This window comes from Balaenoptera musculus, chromosome 2 (assembly GCF_009873245.2).
Source record: "Balaenoptera musculus isolate JJ_BM4_2016_0621 chromosome 2, mBalMus1.pri.v3, whole genome shotgun sequence".
NCBI lineage: Eukaryota > Metazoa > Chordata > Mammalia > Artiodactyla > Balaenopteridae > Balaenoptera > Balaenoptera musculus.
Window position 1 is genome coordinate 14945900 of NC_045786.1, and position 20374 is coordinate 14966273.

At 35.6% G+C, this 20374-nt stretch overlaps 1 protein-coding gene across 3 annotated transcripts in view; it reads right to left on the reverse strand.

The window, feature by feature from the left end:
• The window catches only part of PLXDC2 (plexin domain containing 2), a 414916-nt gene that overhangs the window by 107206 nt on the left and 287336 nt on the right, over positions 1-20374 (reverse strand). For all 3 annotated transcript variants that reach the window (XM_036842292.1, XM_036842291.1, XM_036842293.1), the window contains 3 exons: positions 15633-15732; positions 5869-5964; positions 5580-5661 (listed from right to left, as the gene is read on the reverse strand). In XM_036842292.1, coding sequence (XP_036698187.1) covers positions 5580-5661; positions 5869-5964; positions 15633-15732 — 278 coding nt within the window. The remainder of the gene's footprint in view (positions 1-5579; positions 5662-5868; positions 5965-15632; positions 15733-20374) is intronic.

The window sequence follows — 20374 nt, forward strand, 5'->3', positions numbered from 1 at the left end:
GGGGTATAGAGGATCAAGACCAAAGGAGACAGATATATTCCAGTCACTTGGGTGCTGTTTTTCAGAAGCATAAGATTACTGATTGGGAAAAGGTTGGATCAGCTGCACTACTTAAATTTGTTCTCTCCAACTCTCTTTTTTCTCCCAAACTTAGGTAGTTTAATTTCTGTAGGCTAAATGAGAATATAAGCACATTCTCTTTTAAAAATTAGCTGTGCCTTTATATCCTTAATTAATTTAGGTTGATAATACATTTCATATTGTTAATGAATTATTAGCCAATATTTCTGACTTTATGTATTTTCAAAAATTTTGAAATATATTGCATGTGATACTTTCTTTCTATTTCTCTTCTTGCTACTGCAAAGAAATCCAATTCATTCAGTGGCAAATAACAGGCAGTGCCAGAGGATGCTCAGGGAGATGCAATAGAAATAACAGGTTGAAAAAAATAAGAGAGCAGTTGTTCAGAAACACCTCTCCCTCATCTCATATTTTTTCTTAAGTAAATATGTTATAGTACTCTTCTGTAGATCCATATGTTTACCATTAGTAGAGGTCTGCCTATTCTATTTATTCTTTTGATGGGTGGAATCATACACTATGTTTATTCCCAAATTTTTACCAGTACCATTCTTATGACTTTGATTGGAACTAGGTAAATATATGGTGGAAAACTCTTTTAAAATGAGGCATCAAGAGACTGACTCCCCAGTGTTCAACATGCTTAATGACAATGTTGACATCATTTAATGTCAACATCAGGCATCAGCTTAATTCTTTCTATAGCCGTTTGGTTGGCACTGACAAAGTCAATGGAGGGTAACAGCCAAAGTGAGCAATTAGAATTCTCAGGAAAGTGGAAATTTATGGCCTCAATTATTGGATGGTTCAGTCCAAGCTGTCTGTGTTGGAGCCCTGTGTTAGGTCAGGCACAGTGTTGGGTGCTTACTAAAATGAGTAAGACTAAGACTGTGTTTCTACCCTTGAAATAATTTATGTTCTTTTATGTCCCCTTTGTTGATTCCTCCTTTTGTCTTCAACTCCATGTGGCAAAATTCAAATCATAGGAAAGAGTACGTGATGAAAAGCAATACTCATTCTCCTGCCTGTCCCTGTTCACAATCGTTTCCCTAGAGACAAATATTGTTATCAGTCTCTTATGTATCTTTTCCTAGGTATCCTCTGTCTACGGAAACATACATGTATACAAATACTTTAAAATAATTTTATGTAATGGAAAACTAGCATCATATCTCATTATGCCATGCCATAGGCTGCTTCCTGGGATCTCTTCTATTTTCAATTTACACTTTCTCCACAGCTGATCTCATTCAGTCCACTGAATTTAAACACTATCTATATGATAATGACTCTCCAATCTGAACTTCTGGCCATAACCTTTTCCTGGAATATGTGGCTCATATATCCCCACCTACACAGCATTTCCACTTGGAGGTCTGATAGGCATCTCAAACTGAACTAGTCTCCAATGAAACTCTTTATTTCTTCCTACCCTAGTCTCTAGTTCATATGTCATCTTACCTATCTCAAAAAACAAGTGCCAGCGTCCACCAAATTGCCCCAACAAAAATTTAAGAAGAAGTATCCTGGCTTCATATAGTTCCCTTTTCCTTCACTTCTAATCCACTAAGTAATCTGTCTCGCTTTGAAATGCTCTTTGCTTTCACTTTGATGTAGCTGGTTCCCAGTTGTTCAGATCTAAGTTTAACCGTCAATTTTCCCAAGAAGCCTTTCCTGGCCACTCAGATCAGAGCAACTACTGGCTCTCCAAACTCAACAGATCATTCATTATCAACAGTCTTCTTTGTTTGATTATCAATTCATTTATTTTCCAGCTTAATATGCTCAACTCAGCTCCATGAGAACTCTGGCTTTGATTAATGCCTGGTTATTGTTCTAACTACTTCAGCGCTTAGACTAGTGCTTGCTGTTCAGATAAATGTGGAAAGTATTCAATAAATTTTTAAGTAAATGAATGAGTGAATGAATGTTTTAAGAGCCAAAATATATTTTCAATTAAAAAATAAACTTTTGGAGGGTGATGGCTGATGAAACCAAGGTCTCTTCAAAAAGACAAGGTTGTCTAGCATGAAACCAACAAGTAAACTCCTGTTATTCCTATCGATTTTGCTATATTTTCCCTTATAATGTTCGATTTATTTCTTTTGCCGTAGCACTCACCACTGCTAACTTTATTTCCTGCATATCTATTTGCTTAAACCCTATCTCCCCATACTAAACATGTAAGCTCTATGAGGGAAGTGATTTTTCTCTCTCGTTCACCACTGAATTCACAATCCAGGATAGTAACTTGAACACAGAGATACTAAAAAAATTTTGTTGAATGATTGAAGATAAAAGGTGTAGTTGAAAGTGGTTGATTCAGGTCCTCTCAGCTTTCAGTGAAGAAACAAAAGCACTCTTACCTAGAAGTAATGGCCACCTGTCCCAAGAAAACATTTTTGATCATGGATCTCATTACATGTTCCTATAACTCAAATTCCTTTAGACCTTGGATAAGCCATTACAAATATTTTGCCTTAATTTTGGCTCGCTGAAAACTGGGAATTAAAGGAAATAAACAAACCAATTAAAATTATCTTATCTTTCTAGAGGAAGCCCAACTTGAGAATTCAATAATCACCACCAACTGATTATCATTCAGGGATAAGAAAGCACAACGGAGAAGGTAAGAAGGATGGAAGAAAACAATCTGAGAGGCAATTTTTGCGCTGCTTAGGATAAGACGTCTCTTGTTTTATTGAATTTGTCAATAAAAGCTCTAAAGTCTGGGGAAATGCTTCTGGGCAGCAAAAGCAAAGTTTTGATTCTCATAGGCCTAAGGAGAAGTTAATAAAATGCAGTGGGGAAATTAAGTTGAACAAAAGTGCAACGAGCCATAGTTAAACCAATTAATTAAGCAGGTTTTGATATGTATATAACTGGGTTGCTGAAGAATTAAAAATAAATCCAAGATTTTAAACCAGTGTTTGGTATGCAACAAAACACCAAATGGTAACAGGCAGAAAATTCGAAGTTTTTCTTAATAGTGTTCTCTGATAAATTCTGTCCTCATTCATATGCATCACCACCTTTCTTTTTTCCATTAATCTTAAAAAAAAACCAACCTATGCTTTCAGAAATATACAAAAGTCTTGTGCTTTGCTTGATTCTCTTCTACATGCTTTTTACGCCAAGTTCAAAACCATGCAATTTTCTTGCACCCACAATTATAGAAATATTTATTTTTTTCAGTAATATGTCTACTGTTTTTCAGGAAGCAGCTAAGATTAAGTTGCTTAGTGCACCTGCAGCCTGGTGGGTGTGAGGCATCAAAAAGGCAGGCCAGGAAGCACACAGATCGAGTTTCAATTCCAAACTTATCCCTTAAGAGCTCTGAAACCCTGCACAAATAACTGAAGCCTCAGTTTCCTCCTCTATAAAAATGTTATGTGAATTAAATGTATTTGAAAACTCCTGGAACAATGTCTGGCAGAGAAAACTCTCAATAAAATGGAAGCATTGACAGTATAAAGCAGTTTGCAACTTGTGGATGTGTTTCAATTGTCAAAATTGCTTGTTTGGAACTTTAAACATATATTTCCACCAAAAATATTTTTAAAAAATAATGAAATGGTTAGTGGAAGGTAGGTTTCTAGACTAGTGTCCCAAACCTTCATTTATAATGACATTGTTTCAGTCGAGATTGTCTGAATAGTACTCTAGCTGGGGTAGCTAACTCGTCCTGGTTTTCCCCCAACTTTCCTGGTTTCAGCTCTGAAAGTCCCTCATCCTGGGAGACCCTTCATTCCCAGACAAATCAAATCATGATTCCTTCCTTTGGAACCTAGCCATCATTCATTCACTCGTTCATTTTTCTGCAGTATCAGGTACATTCTTAGGCTGTGGAGATGTAAGGACAATTCACCTTTAATAAACCCAGAGCCTAGCAGAGGAGACAGAAAAGTGACAAATGTCCGTAAGCCTCGAGCTAAATGCTAATGATGGAGGTTGGCGCAGGATGCCGAGAACCACAGGGGTTGGGCGCCTCACACAGACTCATGGTTTAGGGAACATTCTCACAGGAGATGACCACTGAACTGGAACTTCAATTAGATACGTACCCCAAACCAGGACCTTTTACTTAATTCTTTTGGGTGTTTTTCATGTCTCAGATCAGTGTTACTAAAATATACCTATTAAAATGCCATCTCTTTAGATTCATTTTGGTCATTATCTGAACAGATTTTGACTAACTTCTGATATGCATGTAATTTGTGACATGTCAGCAGTATTTGAATATAAATGACTACAAATCCTTAATTTTATAGCAGTTCTTCCCACTCTGGAGATATAGCCAAGTTAAAAATCTACTTTTAAGAATGGTGATCGCCTGCTTGCTTTTTCATTATTTGAAAGTCGTTGCACAAAGGAAATTATTGGAACAACATGTTAAATTGAAAATAAAACAGCAGTTATAGTAAATAATATTGCTCTATCTGAAATATTGTAGTGGTTGTCCCAAAGTTAGCAAGTCACACATGCTTCCCATAGCTTGTTATCAAGGAATTGGCATTCTATTCTTTATACTTCAATAACTTTTAAAGTAGTCCTGAACATGTCCCTATCTTTACAGCAAAGGCTGCAGCAAGATGATAAGACACCGGCTTCTTATATAACAGAAAGCTCTGCTGGAACGTGCACGAACTTGAAGACTCAGTTCTCCTGGAGGAAGAAGCAGATTTTTCATAGACTCTGCAGGTGAGAGGGGACTTATTCCCGGACAGGCTGAAAGCTCCATGGTGGGCAGGGACCACATCTATATTAATCACTGCTGCTCTCCCAGCGCTTGGGACATAACTGCTGCACAAAATGGTTGAGTAAATAAAACACATTTAAACGTCTTCACTCTGCATTTCCAACAAATGAGGATTCAGTCTCCGAAAAACTCTACGGACTGAAAAATCCTCTTTGCCATTCATGAAAATCAGTAAACCTCTCTGACACAACCAAGGGATTCAGCTTAAGTTTCAAAGTCAGTTATTTACAACCCAGGCCCAAACCGCACGTTCTATTTATGTAGAGTCCAGTTAATGTCACTGTATTCCTCAGCCTCAGACCACACCTCTAATCTTGGTTAGTAACCTTTGAGATATTTATAGGAATTTGCTAAGACTGTTAATGTGATTATGCATAAACCATCCTTGTTATTGTGAAGGTATGTCGTACCATGATTTCTGAAGAATATGGACCAACAGCAGCAATTTATAGATTCATCAATCACAATCATCATCTATCTTAAGCCCCATAGCAATTATAAATATATGTCAGATAATTATCTTATGGACTACAAAGGTTCATGGTCACTTTGAGCAATCAAAGGAAAATACTACCATTCCCATGTCTGAGCATTTTTTGCATTTTGGGGTTTTGTTTAACACATGTACATTTGTTCATGCATATCCAGTCAACACACCTGACACATTCAAAATTCAGTGGAAGAGTAGAACAGGTCTTCATAAAGTTTTAAAATATTTTGCATTACTGTCCTTTACCTTTGAAGTTTACTACACCAACTGCAGTTGAAGCCAATCTGAGAGGATACACAGGGACCACAACCATTAAACTGGAGACATGCTAGGAAACAGGAGAGAATGGATGCATCAAGACTAATTGGCAGCATGGAGAGAGAGAGAGAGAAAAAAAAAAGACTACTCTCCCCAAATTAACATCACCGCGCATCCCCATATACACGCAGGATCAGAAGACCCATGCATAAAAAGATCAGATCATCCAAATTGCAAATCATTTTTCCCACCTAGCTATGTTTACATGTTAACTTACTAGGCAATGGGGTCATCTCCACAGCTGAAATATTGGTGATTTTTGACATCTGTAGTTCTACTCGGTGGTATTCATAAATTGTTCTTCTTCGAACATCTGTAAAAACAAAAAACAGCATGGAGAGTAAAAAAAAAATCCACTTTCAACATTTCTTCACTTATACAACAACTGCATTTTAATAATGAATGTAGAATTATAAGTGTTTCACTTGATGGGGTTTTAAAATAAAAATTTAAAATAATCAAACCCTATAAAAAGGTTGATTATCAAAATCTGAAACTCTTGTACCCAGCAGCCTTTTCATCAAGGAAGCTGAAAATGTTGATTAGGGTCTCAAATTTCTCACTTCTTTAGCAGGGCTCAAACCCATTGTCATTCAGAGTATACTTAAGACATTTTCTTGATAGATTTATAAATTTTGAAAGATTTTGACATATGAAATCAAGAAGGTAAGATGACCCCACTTCTCTGAAGCTAAAACTAAAGTGAGTCCTTTAGGAATGGTAGCAACTAAAAAATTTTCAGTCTAAGTAAAGCTGGTTTAGCTAGAATAAGAGTCTGATTGCTTTAAAGGTTTAGAATAAGTTTCTTTAATAAACTTGAAGACAGAAATTAAATCATTAAAAAATCAGTATTGCTATTAAGTGTACAGTGTCATATCCAAGGAAGGTTAATAATTAGCACTTATATTGCATGCAGGAATTTATAATAATTCATCAGCAAATCCAGTGGTGTTCCTGAGGAATAGGTTAGATGGAGACTTTGACAAGAAATTTAATAAGTAAAAATCAGATAAATACAAGCAAACGTATTTTATAACAAAAAAAGACGTTGATGATATATACTTAAAATCTACTTTTAAAAAAAGACTTGAGCCTTATACTATATTAGCTTGCTTGAGTTAGGTAAATGTAAATGGAAAATTGATATTATTGGTATTTTACCTAGCTCTTGAAATGCTTATAACGACAGGAATGCATTTCCTGAATACTATTATATCTACCAGGAATTATTTGGGAAGCTATAATTATTTTTTAAATATCATAGTATCCAATTTGGGGAAGTCATATGTCATAGTGGTTAATAATGCATGCATTTGAAAAGTCTGGTTCAAGTCCCAGGCTTGCTACTTGGTATCTGCATGAACTTTGGCTCTTTTGTTAGCCTTTCTGTGCTTCACTTTCCTTGCCTATAAAATAGAGATAATAGTACCTATATCACAGATCTGTTTTGAGAATTAAGATGAGATAGTAAATGAAAGTTGCTTAGAATAATCCCTTTCACACTGTAAGTTCAATAAATGTCAGATATAATTTTTGTCTAACATCAATATGGCAACCATAGATCATACTGGTTATGTACTGATCTAATTTCTATAGATCTAGGCCCTGAAATCAGGCTTCTAGGAATTTGTTTCCCCTCTTATATTAGGGAAGGTTAAATTTTGATTAAAGTCAATAGACCAACAGTGATCTTCTCTAGGACATAAAACAGGAGTGTGGTGCCCAGAAGACAGCAAGCTCTCTTTTAGTAACAGTGTTCAGGAAATGTAGATACCTACACATCCAGGAGGAAAGTCAAACATTTACTCACAACCTACACATATTTCTGTTTCTCTCCACTCATATTCTTTCACCCATTTCTGATTGTTCACAATGAAATTCAACTGCAGAAGAGGAAGAGGGGGAGTGGTCCAAAATGAACTCTTTGGAGGCAAGGAATGCTTCTAGAATGCTAGGAATGCTTCACCGAATATATCTTCAGTTTTCTCAGATTGGGAAACACTGATTAAAAATGTTAATCCAATTCACATCTTTTTGGTATGAGCGAAAGATGCATATATAATTTTCAAAGTGCAAACTTTATCCAACATTAGAGAAATTTCATATTTAGTAAGGTTTCTTGAGGTACATGAATAATGTCTTTTCTTTTTCCTTTTTCTTTTTTTTAACTTTTAAGGCTTTTGAAACGATTACTCAGTTTCTGCCTTTGTCTAAAGAGGACACATGCTTTCCTATGCATTTTGCTACACAATTTAGTTTTTGGAAATAAATAAATAATATAGACTTGTCATGAGATCACTGTGATGGGGGGTTTCTGAGTCTTCTTCATACTAAAGTTCACACAGTATCATATTAGTAGGTGCTTAAAATACCAGTTTTCTTCTAACTTCATACTACACTTTGAGAAGTTCAAACTACGGGCATGACTGTGAAGCCTCTGGGAGTTTAATTATTGATCATGCAAATGGGGTAAAGGGAAGGAGTGACATTTTTGCCATGCTAGTTCTATCACCTGCTCAGATAACTCCAACTATTGGGAGGAGATGAATTTAATAAAACCAAAATTAATGAGAACGTGTTTTGTTTGATGACCTGCCAATTAATGACAGCTTCCAAATGGTCATTTCTGTTGTGTATCATACGTCTCCCTGTCAAAAACAAGTAATTAGGAATGTATTTACTGGTAGCTCGTGCCAATACTAGAAGCTTTCATTTGATTCCAGAAATGTATTTAGCTCATGTGTCTTCTTTAGAAAGTTAGCCAAAATAATAGTGAACCAAACATTCAGTACCTTAGCTGTGGTGATACAGCTTCAACTGTTTTATTACATCTTTGCAAAACCAAGATCAACTATAATACCCATTAGGGGCTTTTAAAATTTTTTTAAAAATGAAATGAAATAAATCTCTGAGCAGCTAACACATAGAGAATAAAATTCAGTAATCAAAATCTTAAGGTGATATGATTCAAAGTGTAACTATTGAATTGCATGTTTTTAGACATTTTAAGCAATATCAGCAGGAGGGACAGAGTGATTGTATGGAAACACCAGGAATCCTCTCCAATCAATATCCACTCTAGCGCAAATGAAAACAGTTTAATGAGTACCCTGTGGCATGATTAGCCATGATCTAGTTTACTTGTCTGTCTTGAAAATTAACATTCACACAGAGAATGTATGAGTAATTTCCTCAATTGTCTGATTCTTTATACAAATATTTTAATATTTTGTCTGGATTGTCAAGTAAATGATTAGCTAACATTTCCTTATTTATGTGTTGTTAATGCTTAATGACTGGTCCCAAATGATTATTTCTTATTTTCTTTACTAGTTCCCACTGAGCCCAGCACATAGCACCATTTACTGAGAGTACTCTTGAATGTAAATAGCATGTATTGCACAACTACAAGTTCATTCCCAGCATAAAGACTCAGGAAAAAAGAGACTCTTGAGAGAAAAAGTGCACTATTATAGAAGTTATAAGCTTCCCACACGAAAATGCAATGCATTACCAGAATTAGCTAGTTGGAGTTGTGAAATAAAGCATCTACAAATAGAAGATGCTTTTGCCTCAAATATTTAAAAATTCTTGGGACTTCTCTGGCGGTCCAGTTGTTAAGACTCCGCGCTTCCACTGCAGGGGACACAGGTTCGATCCCTGGTCAGGTAACTAAGATCCTGCCTGCCGTGTAGTGTGGCCAAAAAAAAAAAAAAAAAAATTTCTCCCTATAGTTCTATTAAAAAGTAATATAATTCAGCATTGGATAAGGCAACATAAAATTTAGGTGACCATGAGGTGCTAATCTGAACCTCTCAGATTTTCCTCTCATTATTCTTTTGTATTCATAGAAATTCTAAAAAAAATTCTCAAATATGTCAAAATTAATCAGTGATTTATAATATCCAGAAAATTCTTAAATTTTTGCTTCTTTTGAAAAATCAAGATCAATCAAATAGGGTATGTTAGAAATGTATGTATTAAAGCAATAAAATATCACTTTGCATAATGCTATCTATCTTGGAAGAGTTTTGTGAGAGGATACTTTATGGGGAAAATGTCATGATTTCTATTTCTTCTTCCTTTTGTTGAGCCTCGAGTGAGCTAGTGTGTACTTGACAACAGAAGCACCTAATGAAGCTGTGTGGTAAAGAGAAGCAATTTTATCTTCTGTAAAATGAATAAGTTTGAAGTGTTTTCCATTTTGAGGAAAGACAAGGTAAGATGACACAATTTCCTGAAGGATTTGTAGATCGATCTGTCCTTAAATGAATGAAAAGACCCTGATAACTTTGAAAATAACAGGTGAGGCTCAGTTCTTCTGAAAGAGCTTTAATTGGGGTGTATAAAATGTTAAGAAAAAAAAAGTCATGTTTTTCCAAGACTATTTGTTTCTTCCATAGTTTGTCAACATGTTCTTTTATTTTAGTTGCTAAGTAATTCTAATGGATGTGTCCTACCACTGAGTACAAAATTACAATTTTTTTATGGGCAAAATCAATTAAAGTGAAATGCTTAAATTTGAAAATGTATCACTGAATAATATCTAAAATTCTAAGGCCTTTCAAAAGGCAAAGAAGAAGTAAAAAGTAGGTTAATGTAAATATTATACTGGAAATTTAATGTTCTATTTAAACGTGTATATGGTCCATTGTCACTCTGTTCAGTATGGTGACCATTAGTCATACATAACTCTTAAAATTAAAATTAATTGAATCCAATTAAAAATTCAATTCCCCAGTTTCAGTAGCCACATTTTAAATGCATAGTAGTCACATGTAGCTAGTAAGTCCGTACTGGACAATTCAGATTTAAAACATTTCATCAGCACAGAAAGTTCTGTTGGACAGTACTGGTCTATACCACTATTTTTTTGAGAATTAAAGCTTAAGACATTTTGCGTAATAAAAGTGCATCTCTGTTTCTGTTTGTTAAAGTTATTTTTTTTTTTTTCAGTCTGTGAACATAATTTTGATCAAGTTCTTTGAGAAATTGCTGCCTGGTCTGTAAGCACATAAAGAGACCATGTATGGCAAACTATATACAATGTTCCTCAAAGAGTTCCCTAAATCTCTAAGTATTTTTAAAATATGTTTTCTCTCCAAATTAGATGTCAGTTTTATTTTTGAAAATGCTAATGTTTCTTATTGAGCTGTGAATAATAATAACCAAAAAGCAAAGGCACACTGTAGCACACACAATGTCAATAAATTTAAAACAGCAGATGCTGATGAGAAAGGGATTGGTGTTAAGAAAGAACCAGATAATGCATGCTGGTGAGAAGAAAAAAGTGGAGTATTCTAAGGGATTCAGAAATTGCCATTATCATAACTTGTAGTAGAACCATTTCAAGTTAGGTCAGCTGCTTTCCAGATTAGTTTCTAGTACAAGAATTCTGTGTGTGTGTGTTAAAGTAACTTTCACATTACTGAAATGACATAGCCTTAAGTTTCCAAATAAACGGACCATGGAGGCATGAACGGATTTTCTGGGTTTCTTGCTGGAAATGTTATGCTCATTAAGCTCAGAGGATGGAGAAAAAGGTGAGGGATGACGGGGAAGGTCAGCACTGTGGAGATTAAGATCAAAATTCAAAACGTTCAACGGGAGGAGAGAGAAACAAACAAATAGAACAGTACTAGAGAGCACTGTAGGTTTACCCAGGAAGGCCTCTGCACACTGTGGAAAAAACTATGGAGGGACATGAGCTGAGGCTGAGAAAGAATTACTTAGCAGAGCTACTTAACAAGAAATTATGGCAATTACACATGACCTATGAATATATGACAATGTTAGAATTTTCTGGTAATCAAAAGAATATGAGAGCGACAATGAAATATCACATTCTGCTTATCAAATTTGTGAAGTTTAAAAAATGATAGTAGTGTCTGAGAGCATTTGGGGAAATGGGATATCTGATTTGATGCTGGTGGGTGAGTAGATTGGTACAACCCTTACAGAAAGCAATCTGTCAAAAATACATAAAAATTCATTAACATTCCATGGTTACATATTCATTTTTTATGGATTAGATATGAGTAAAAATTCAAAAACAAGGATGTTTAGCGCTGCTGTTTTACTGACAATTAATATGAAAAGCAACCTACATGACAAACCAGTGCTGAAAACAGATTACACAAATTATGAAACAAAGGAATTTGTTGCAGCTATTAATGACCACATTTACACAGGTATTTAGCAGTGTAGGAAAAACGTGTTGTATATATTGTAAGAAAAACAGGTGGCAAAAATATTCATAGGATAATGCCAATTTTCTTACCGTGTGTGTGTGTTTGTGTGTGTATCCACTATAAACAAAAGATTGGATGCAGAGATATGAAAACATTGATTGTTATCTCTCTGTAGTAGGTTTACAGGCAATTTAATTTCCTTCTTTGAGTTTTCTATTATTTTACCAATTCCTCTGAATTACTATGGACTATGCTTATTATGTTTTTACACTCATATTTCTGTAATGAATAAACAAGGTCATTGCATGTAGACCTGTTTTTCACATCTGTACCTGTGGAGATTGAATTGGATGACCTCTATACTTTCTTTTTTTCTGATTCTAAAGTTCTACAAAATATTTTATGAAAAACAGAAGGTGATGCAGAGATATACATACACATGGACAGACAGACACAACAATATGTTAAGAAACAAATGATGTCATCATCAGAAAGAATGAGTTTCAGAGAGAGTGTCAAGGTGTCCTTGAGTGGAAATCCCCTGTGGCCTCACTCTCATGGGCACTGGGCCTGGGTGTGGACACCTCAGTCAGTATCACTGTCTTTTTAAAGTAACAATGTAGATGCCGATGAATAAGCAGTACAAGTAAACATAAATACAGTGTTACTTTGTGCCAGGTACCACATGCTATACACATATTGTATCTTAGGTACTAAGATGGTCATTTTGCATATAAAGAAAGTTATAGAAATTAAATAAAATGTTCAAGGTCTCATGACCAGTATTCACATTACAATATCCCTTATACATTCTGGACTTTTAAATAGTTTTTCTTTTTCTTTTTTTAATATAAGGGTTAATTTCACCATAGACATTTTTCATTTTTTTGAAGGAGCAAAGGAATCCCCTTGTAACCTCAGAACTATTTACTGATTTACTAACAATGCCTAAATTCCCTTTGATATTTTAAACTATCAGATCACCTAATCTTTTTTGAAAAGTAAAGGCTATTTTAATAAACTATGCTTGAAAGTTACATGGAAAACATTTATTATTTGGAAGCCTTTAAAAATTGAAAAACAATTTTTTGTTGTTGTTGATGTTATGATGGGGGGGAGGAATCTTCATAATAAACAAATTCAATTTGCCTTAAAGCTTTTTGAGTGCTTTACCAAACTTTCACCAAATCTGATAAGAATGGTATACTATTGTGGTCCCACTGGGAAAAATTACTCTCAGCATTGTGGCTCACTTTCCCATGTTGTCATGGCTAGATTAAGCAAAGGATCTAGGTTCTATAACCCATGTAACCAAAATGGTTTAAAGAACAGAAAATTGATCTTATGAGAACAAGGTCCTGTGTAATAATGCACCTTGGAATACAGAAGAAAGAAAGCCGCCCATTACTTAGGATAATGATCAATTTTTCCCTAAATTCACTCAGGAGAAGAAAAAGGGGTAACAGAGATGAAAGATTTAAATTCCCTATGAGGATGACTCCTAATAATGAAGGTTATTAAATAAGGGAACAGAATCTTGAAAAGGACTTAAATATTTATCTAAATTCTAATTGTACAAGTAAGTAACATACTGATCTCTAGGAATCATCTGATTTCTCAGGAAAAAATGATACTTGTATAACTTGTATTACGATATTCTTGGGTTAGCCTAATGTCTGAAGTAAATAAGTATGCCTTTTTTTTTTCCAGCTGAGAATACAATGCAACCATGCAACCGTTATCTTTTCTCTTATACAGAACCTCCTGTAACAGACACTGTTACACCTGATAAATGTGGGAACAGATTTTTAAGGAGATTAAAACTTTTCTCTTCCCCCAAAGATTTTTAAGTAGAACACATCAATTCCAATGTTCTTGCTGAAATACAGTCCCATCTAATGGCAGGGATGAGTAGATTAGAAACTCAGGACTTCCATTCCTTCCTGGCAAATTTTCTCAAGGTGACAGTGAGGTCAACAGGAAATGTAAATGTCACTCCAGCACATAGCCTGCCTGAGAGAAGCTTCTCCCTGAACTCAAAGCTTGAGTACTTTCTTTAGATGAATGCTGACTCCCAAACTTTAGACATAATCTGTTCTCAAAATTCATATGAATTTTGCCAATTTATTCAATGAAATTTATATTTGAGAAGGATATTTTCCCCTCTAAACATAATGGTCACCCTGTTACAATATAACAAGGGGTGCAAAATTGCATTTTGGGACTCTGAAGTCTGAGTACAATTTTATCATGTCTCAGTTCAGACACAACACTTGAATATTACAATACATTTGTAAAAAAAATTTTTTTTTGTACGTTGGTGGTTCTTTTTCTCTAAACAATAATATTTCAGCACATCAATGTGGGCCAAGATGCCTTCTGAGGAAGCTGCAAATAAAATTCTTTCTGGGATGAAAGAAGCCACAAATAAACTAAAACTAGCGATTCTTTTACTTGTGCAGTAATTGACTCAGGTCATGCTTGACTGAACTTCTCTGAAAGGAAGAATGTGAGAACATTCCTCCTCACACAGAAGTCAACTTGGCCTCTCCCAGGGTTCAGCCTCTTGACTAAGAGTTCTGTCAGGATGTCTTTATGTTGCCTACACATAAGGATATATCTCTGCTTTGTTCACAGTACAGGTTTGTTTCTGGAAAATCTGCCTTGATTTAACAGGTGGCTGGAATATTACCTCCTGCAAATTCTCAGCTAACAAGGAGAAACAGCCATGGAAGATTCACGGTCTTCACCAAGCAGAACTGCCACATATGAATGTCATTCTAAACCGTAATTGTAAGATAACCCCTATAATGTTTCCAGCCAATCCTCTGCTCTGAAAAGTCTAATTTCCACTACATTTACTTTCTATATTTGAGACAACATAAACAGAATTAGTTCAAGACCAAACAGCATGTGATAAATTAAGCCTACCACTATAATGAAATAAAGAATTTTGCTCAAGAACTTTGAGCAAAAGGGAAAGGAATGAGCTAATCTTGAGATGTATTATATAACCTCTTGCTTTACATAAGTACATCTGGGACACAAACAGTCACCTTTGGTACTAACATACCCAAGCAACCCTCAGGGCTGTTCTTGAACTAGAAGGAGGTTTTAAAAAACAGAAGCTTTCAAAAGATGGCTATTTACATGATCAGAACTACTACAAATAGCAGTTACAATTTGGATTTCTAATATGATGAACAGATGCCCAAAGTAACATATATGTTTTTATTCTACAAATGTAAACTAGATTAGATAGGCAAAAATGATTTAAACAAAGAAAATAAAATATATTGTGTGGGAGGTATGGCTCCAGCAAGATTTTTTTAACCTCAGTTTATACTTTTTGAAAATCTTCCTTTAGACTCTCAAACAGTTTTATACAAACATGTTAAACATGAAATGGTACAAGGCTGTTCTTTTGCTGATAAATTTATTTAAATGAAAGAAACAATCATACACCTATCAATCAAATAATCTGTCACTCTTTTACGTTCTTCTTCCTATTAATAAAAGAAATATATCTGCACAACCAAGCTAACTATTCCAAAGAATCCAAATTCTCTTGACTTGGCTATTTAACTTCACTTCACCTAAATTATCAGTTCAACACTAACAGAGAGATAGCAAATGCCAAAAAAGACTTACAAGCCAAACAATATAATTAACAAGCAGCAATTAGCTAAGTGATTCGATTGTTCAAAGAGTCACATCTGCCCTAGATCAATCTCCTTTAAATTTACCCCACAGCAGGCTCAGACTCGGCCATTACCCTTCTTCTACATACTGGGAATTTGTTGGATCCTGTGGACAACGACAAATGCATCTGACAGCCCCACTTTCACTGGGTGATTGGTCGAACTTATCTGTGTGACCAAGACAGGAATCTGGAAAAGAAAAAGCAGATTGCTGTGAGTTAGATTTGAATTTCATTTGGGGTAGGTGTGGGGAATGTGACCATCTTGTTTAACGGATAAAATTAGATTATGGAGATGAAGGAAGAGAGAGAGCAGGAAATATTAGAGAAGAAAAGCATACAATACCTAAAAATAACATCTGTTTAGTGCTATTTGATGGGTTAAAGTGACAAGAGAGTTCCTAGTCCTACAGAGAGGGCTACTTGATGATGAAAGTAACAGATTCTCGGAGAATCTAACTGATGTTGAATACTGAAAACTTCTCACACATATAGGCACACCATGAATGCACGTAGTGCGGGCTCTCATTACAGAAACAGAGATTCTTTTTGTACCATTTGTTTTCCCCGAAGACTCTATTATATATTCATTTTCATAGTTTTAAAAAATCCTTGTTTACAAGTGGCCTTATAGATATAAAACCTAGAGAAAGATAATAAGTGCATTCCTAAATATATATGTAACAATATCATAGTTGATTAATATATAGTGAAATTTGGCAATTGTTTCTTAATGGATGTCAAACTTCACTATTCTGGTTAAAACTCATATGGAAAACTTATGAGTTATTATGAGTCAGTTCAAGGTCATATTTCCTAAATTTAAACCTCAATAGAGCCAAAATCTGCATATTATAGACATTTATAATGTGTACAGTTTTAAAAAATTAGGACACACTGAGAATATATTAAGCATGATACAACAGTTATAAATGAGACAAACTCTTGGAGCCGTTTTTTCTAGATTTAGAAAAGAATCATTGGAGATATGATTACTATCTTTACTACCAGTTTTATAGAAATGAAAATGAGGATGAAAACATCCTCAATACATAAACGGACAAGAAACAATACGGAAGGATAAATGCATGAACAAATCTTTTAAATAGAATAAGCAGATTGTGGGCCATCTGTGGGTAATTCATTAAAGATCATATTAGATCAGACATGGTTGTATAAGCCATAATAAACAGCACAGCAATAAAAAAGAAGGAAAATAGGGGACTTCCCTGGTGTTGCAGTGGTTAAGAATCTGCCTGCCAATGCAGGGGACACAGGTTCGATTCCTCGCCCGGGAAGATCCCACATGTCGCAGAGCAACTAAGCCCATGTGCCACAACTACTGAGCCTGCACTCTAGAGCCTGCGAGCCACAACTACTGAGCCCACGCACCACAACTACTGAAGCCCGCGTGCCTAGAGCCCGTGCTCCGCAACAAGAGAAGCCACCGCAATGAGAAGCCCGTGCACCGCAACGAAGAGTAGTCCCCACTTGCCGCAACCAGAGAAAGCCCGGGCGCAGCAACGAAGACCCAACGCAGTCAAAAATAAATAAATAAAATAAGTAAATTAAAAAAAAAGAAGGAAAATAACTTGGAGAGAAGATGTAATAAGGACTGTACTGCTTATTTTTGCCCCTGACATCATGAAGTTGTAAAAAGTGTTATTTTGTTGAAACTAAGAGGAAATTTTAATGTTTCTGAAATTTGTGGAATTATCTCAAAGTAAGTAAATGGAAGATATTTTCCTTTTATGTACTAATCAGTCCTCTCTTGAACAATGTTGTAGTATTGCCAGGTTTATATCAGTGTGTCCAGTTCTTAACTACCATTAAGAAGTATTCTGATATTTGGACAACAGAAACAAACAAAATCAAACCAAGATTTTTGTCCCTAAAAGTTCATTTACTAAGTGAAACTCTGATATAATTTATTTATGGTAATTGCTAAGCCATACTCAGTATCAATGTATGCAATCCCTTTTCTTAGGGTACATTATATTATTACCCAGTTTATACTCCATGTTGAAGAATGCTAATATAAGTGCAATTTATATTTAAGACAGACTTACAGTGAAAGAAGAAAAGGCAAAGGGATAGAAAGTCACAGAAAAAATTTCCAATTCAAGCTATATTTTGTATATCCTAATAAGACAAGCTCATAATTTTTAAACAGCATCATTAATAGATGCCTGCTTAGGAGTAAGTATGAAAGGTTTGCTACTGGATTTGTTACTTGCTTTCATTCTTACAACATCTATGACTGCAGTTTTCCTCTGCAAGGTATGAAATATTTTACCAGATAATTCTGTGGTAATTAATTGTACTTCTTCTTTCCCATACTCAAAGCAGAGCTTGAGTTTATATTGTTATCAATTGGAAAATTCTATTATATTGTTATGAATATTACATTATCATATGAGAGCTTGTTTTCCAGGTCACATGTCTTGGATCTGCAGACATCCTAGCTTCTCTTCTCTTCACATTATCTACTCCATCTCTTCTATCTCTCTTTATCTCTTTCCTTATCTAGCCATCTTTCATTTTTATTTTTTCTCCATCTCTTTCCTTCTTTTCACTCCCTTCCTTTATATTTTATCTCTAAGTCAAACTCTTTCCTCTTGTGCATTTGATCTGTGGTAGATTGACTGCACTAATGGCCTCAGTCCATGGCCTCTTTTTATCCATACTCTGCCTTCTCACTTGGTGGTCCTCTGCCATTCTGCCTCTGCCTCAGTAATATGGCAAAAGAAGACAACAGCAAACTTGAAGCAGAAGAGAGGCTTGAAAAGGTGCTTGTACATTTCCACCTCCTTTCTGGGACTTCTGCCACTGCCATGAGAATGTACCCTGCTGAAGATCTATGAGAGACACGTGGAGGAATGTTTTCTTTCTAGCAGAGGTCATCCTTGAACAACTAGCCCCTAGCCAATCCATCAGCTAACGACTGACACATGAGTGACCCCAGCTGAGATCAGCAGAGTCTTATATCTTGTGAGAAATAAGAAATAGAGTTGTTTAGGCCACTACATTTTGGGGTGATTTGTTACACAGCAATACCAACCAATGCATTCTCTACTAAAGCTCTAATAGCCAATACAAACTTCTCTGGGTGTCTCTATAGAAAATGAAGTAGCATTCTTCCTCCTAGGTTTCTGGGAATCAGATAAATATCTTTTTAGGTACCATTAAACTTGAAATATTGGAAAGTTCTAGTAGAAAAGATGCATTTTCTGCATCTTTTTTTTTACTCTTCTGTATCTTTTTATTTTCTAGTTTATTCTTTTCCCTGTGGATTCCAAAAATGAAGACCAAGGTGTATAATTTACCCAGATTTAGATTCATTTAACTTAAGGTAAATCCATGCAAAATCAAAATGGGTAACCTAACAATGTAGAGAGTTTTTTGTTCACTGAAAATAATCTTATCGTAAATTGGCCAACCCTCTAGGAAGACAGTAGATGACCTGTAAGGACTCTTTCAAATCTCAAATTCAATGATTTAATTCTACTGAATGATCTAGATTTTCCCAAGCTTCAACAAGTAAATTGTTAATAATGATCCAAAAAAATTATAAGGGTGAATTCATTCATAATATTTATCAGATATTAGTTGAACATTTTCTCTGTATTATTGTAGGCACTGGAATTACAGGAGAAAACAAAAAAGCCCCTGCTCTCATAGAGCTTACATTCTAGAGAGTAGAGACTGACATGAAGACAAGTGAACATAAAAAATACAGTATGCTAGGAGGTAAGTGCCAAGGAGGAAATGAAAACATGGGGAAGATACAGCGAGGGATGGGGGCCTCTTTAAGAGAAGGAGTCACAGAAGGTTTCTGTGATAACGTGACTTTTCTGTAGTAGGAGAACCTGCCATATGGAGATTTGGGGAACAGCTCTGTAGAGGGACCAGTACATGCAAAGGCCTTGTCTGAATTGCTTTTGCTGTCTTTTAGGGAATAAAAGGTTATCACTGGAGCAGAAGGAGTCAGTAAGAGTGCTGAAGGAGGTGGGACGCAGTGACGACAGACCAGAGGGAGCGTGCATTCCTTGCAAGCCACGGCAGTGACTTTGGATTTTATTCCAAGTCGGATGGGGAAGGGTTAGACCGTTTTGAACAGAGGGAGGACATTCCCTTACATCTGAAAAAGATCACACTAGCTGATGTGTAATCTGGACTGGAGGGGGAAAGGGGAGACAGAGAAACTAGTCAGAAGGGTATCACAGTTTTGCAGATGAGAAATGGGTGGCTTGGAGTACACTAGATAAGTGATAAGTGTAAGAGCTGGAGTGACAGGAAGATGGTTCTGGATGAATATGCCATGGATTCAAGGAGAGTGAGAAAAAGAAGAGAGTCAACAGTGTCACCAAGACTTTTGGTCTTAATAGCAGGAAAAATGGAGTCGAGCTTTTCATCGGAGCCAGCATGTTGTTGCACACCTTCAGGGTTCGTTGCCATTGCTGGCTATGAGGATGGTGTCCTCTGCTTGTGCAGAGAAGACAGCTCTGAAGAGCAGCACTGAAGCATCCAGAGATGGAGGAGACTAGGGCAGGAAGCAGTGGAAAAGGGTGATGGCAATACCACTGGCCTCAAATGCTTTTCTTCCAAATTTTATAGAGTTCATGAATAAAAGCATAGAATTTCTAAAACTCTGGTATTTTATCCTGATTAAATATTAACATGAAAATGTACAAGAAGCTTTTGATTCCCTACATTTTCCTAGAAGCCACCCAAGCCTTTTATAAAACGATTACATATCAGGTTTAGAAAAAAAACACTTTCGCCAATTGAATTAAATGCTTAATTTGGTAAAAGATTAATGAGGCACAGTC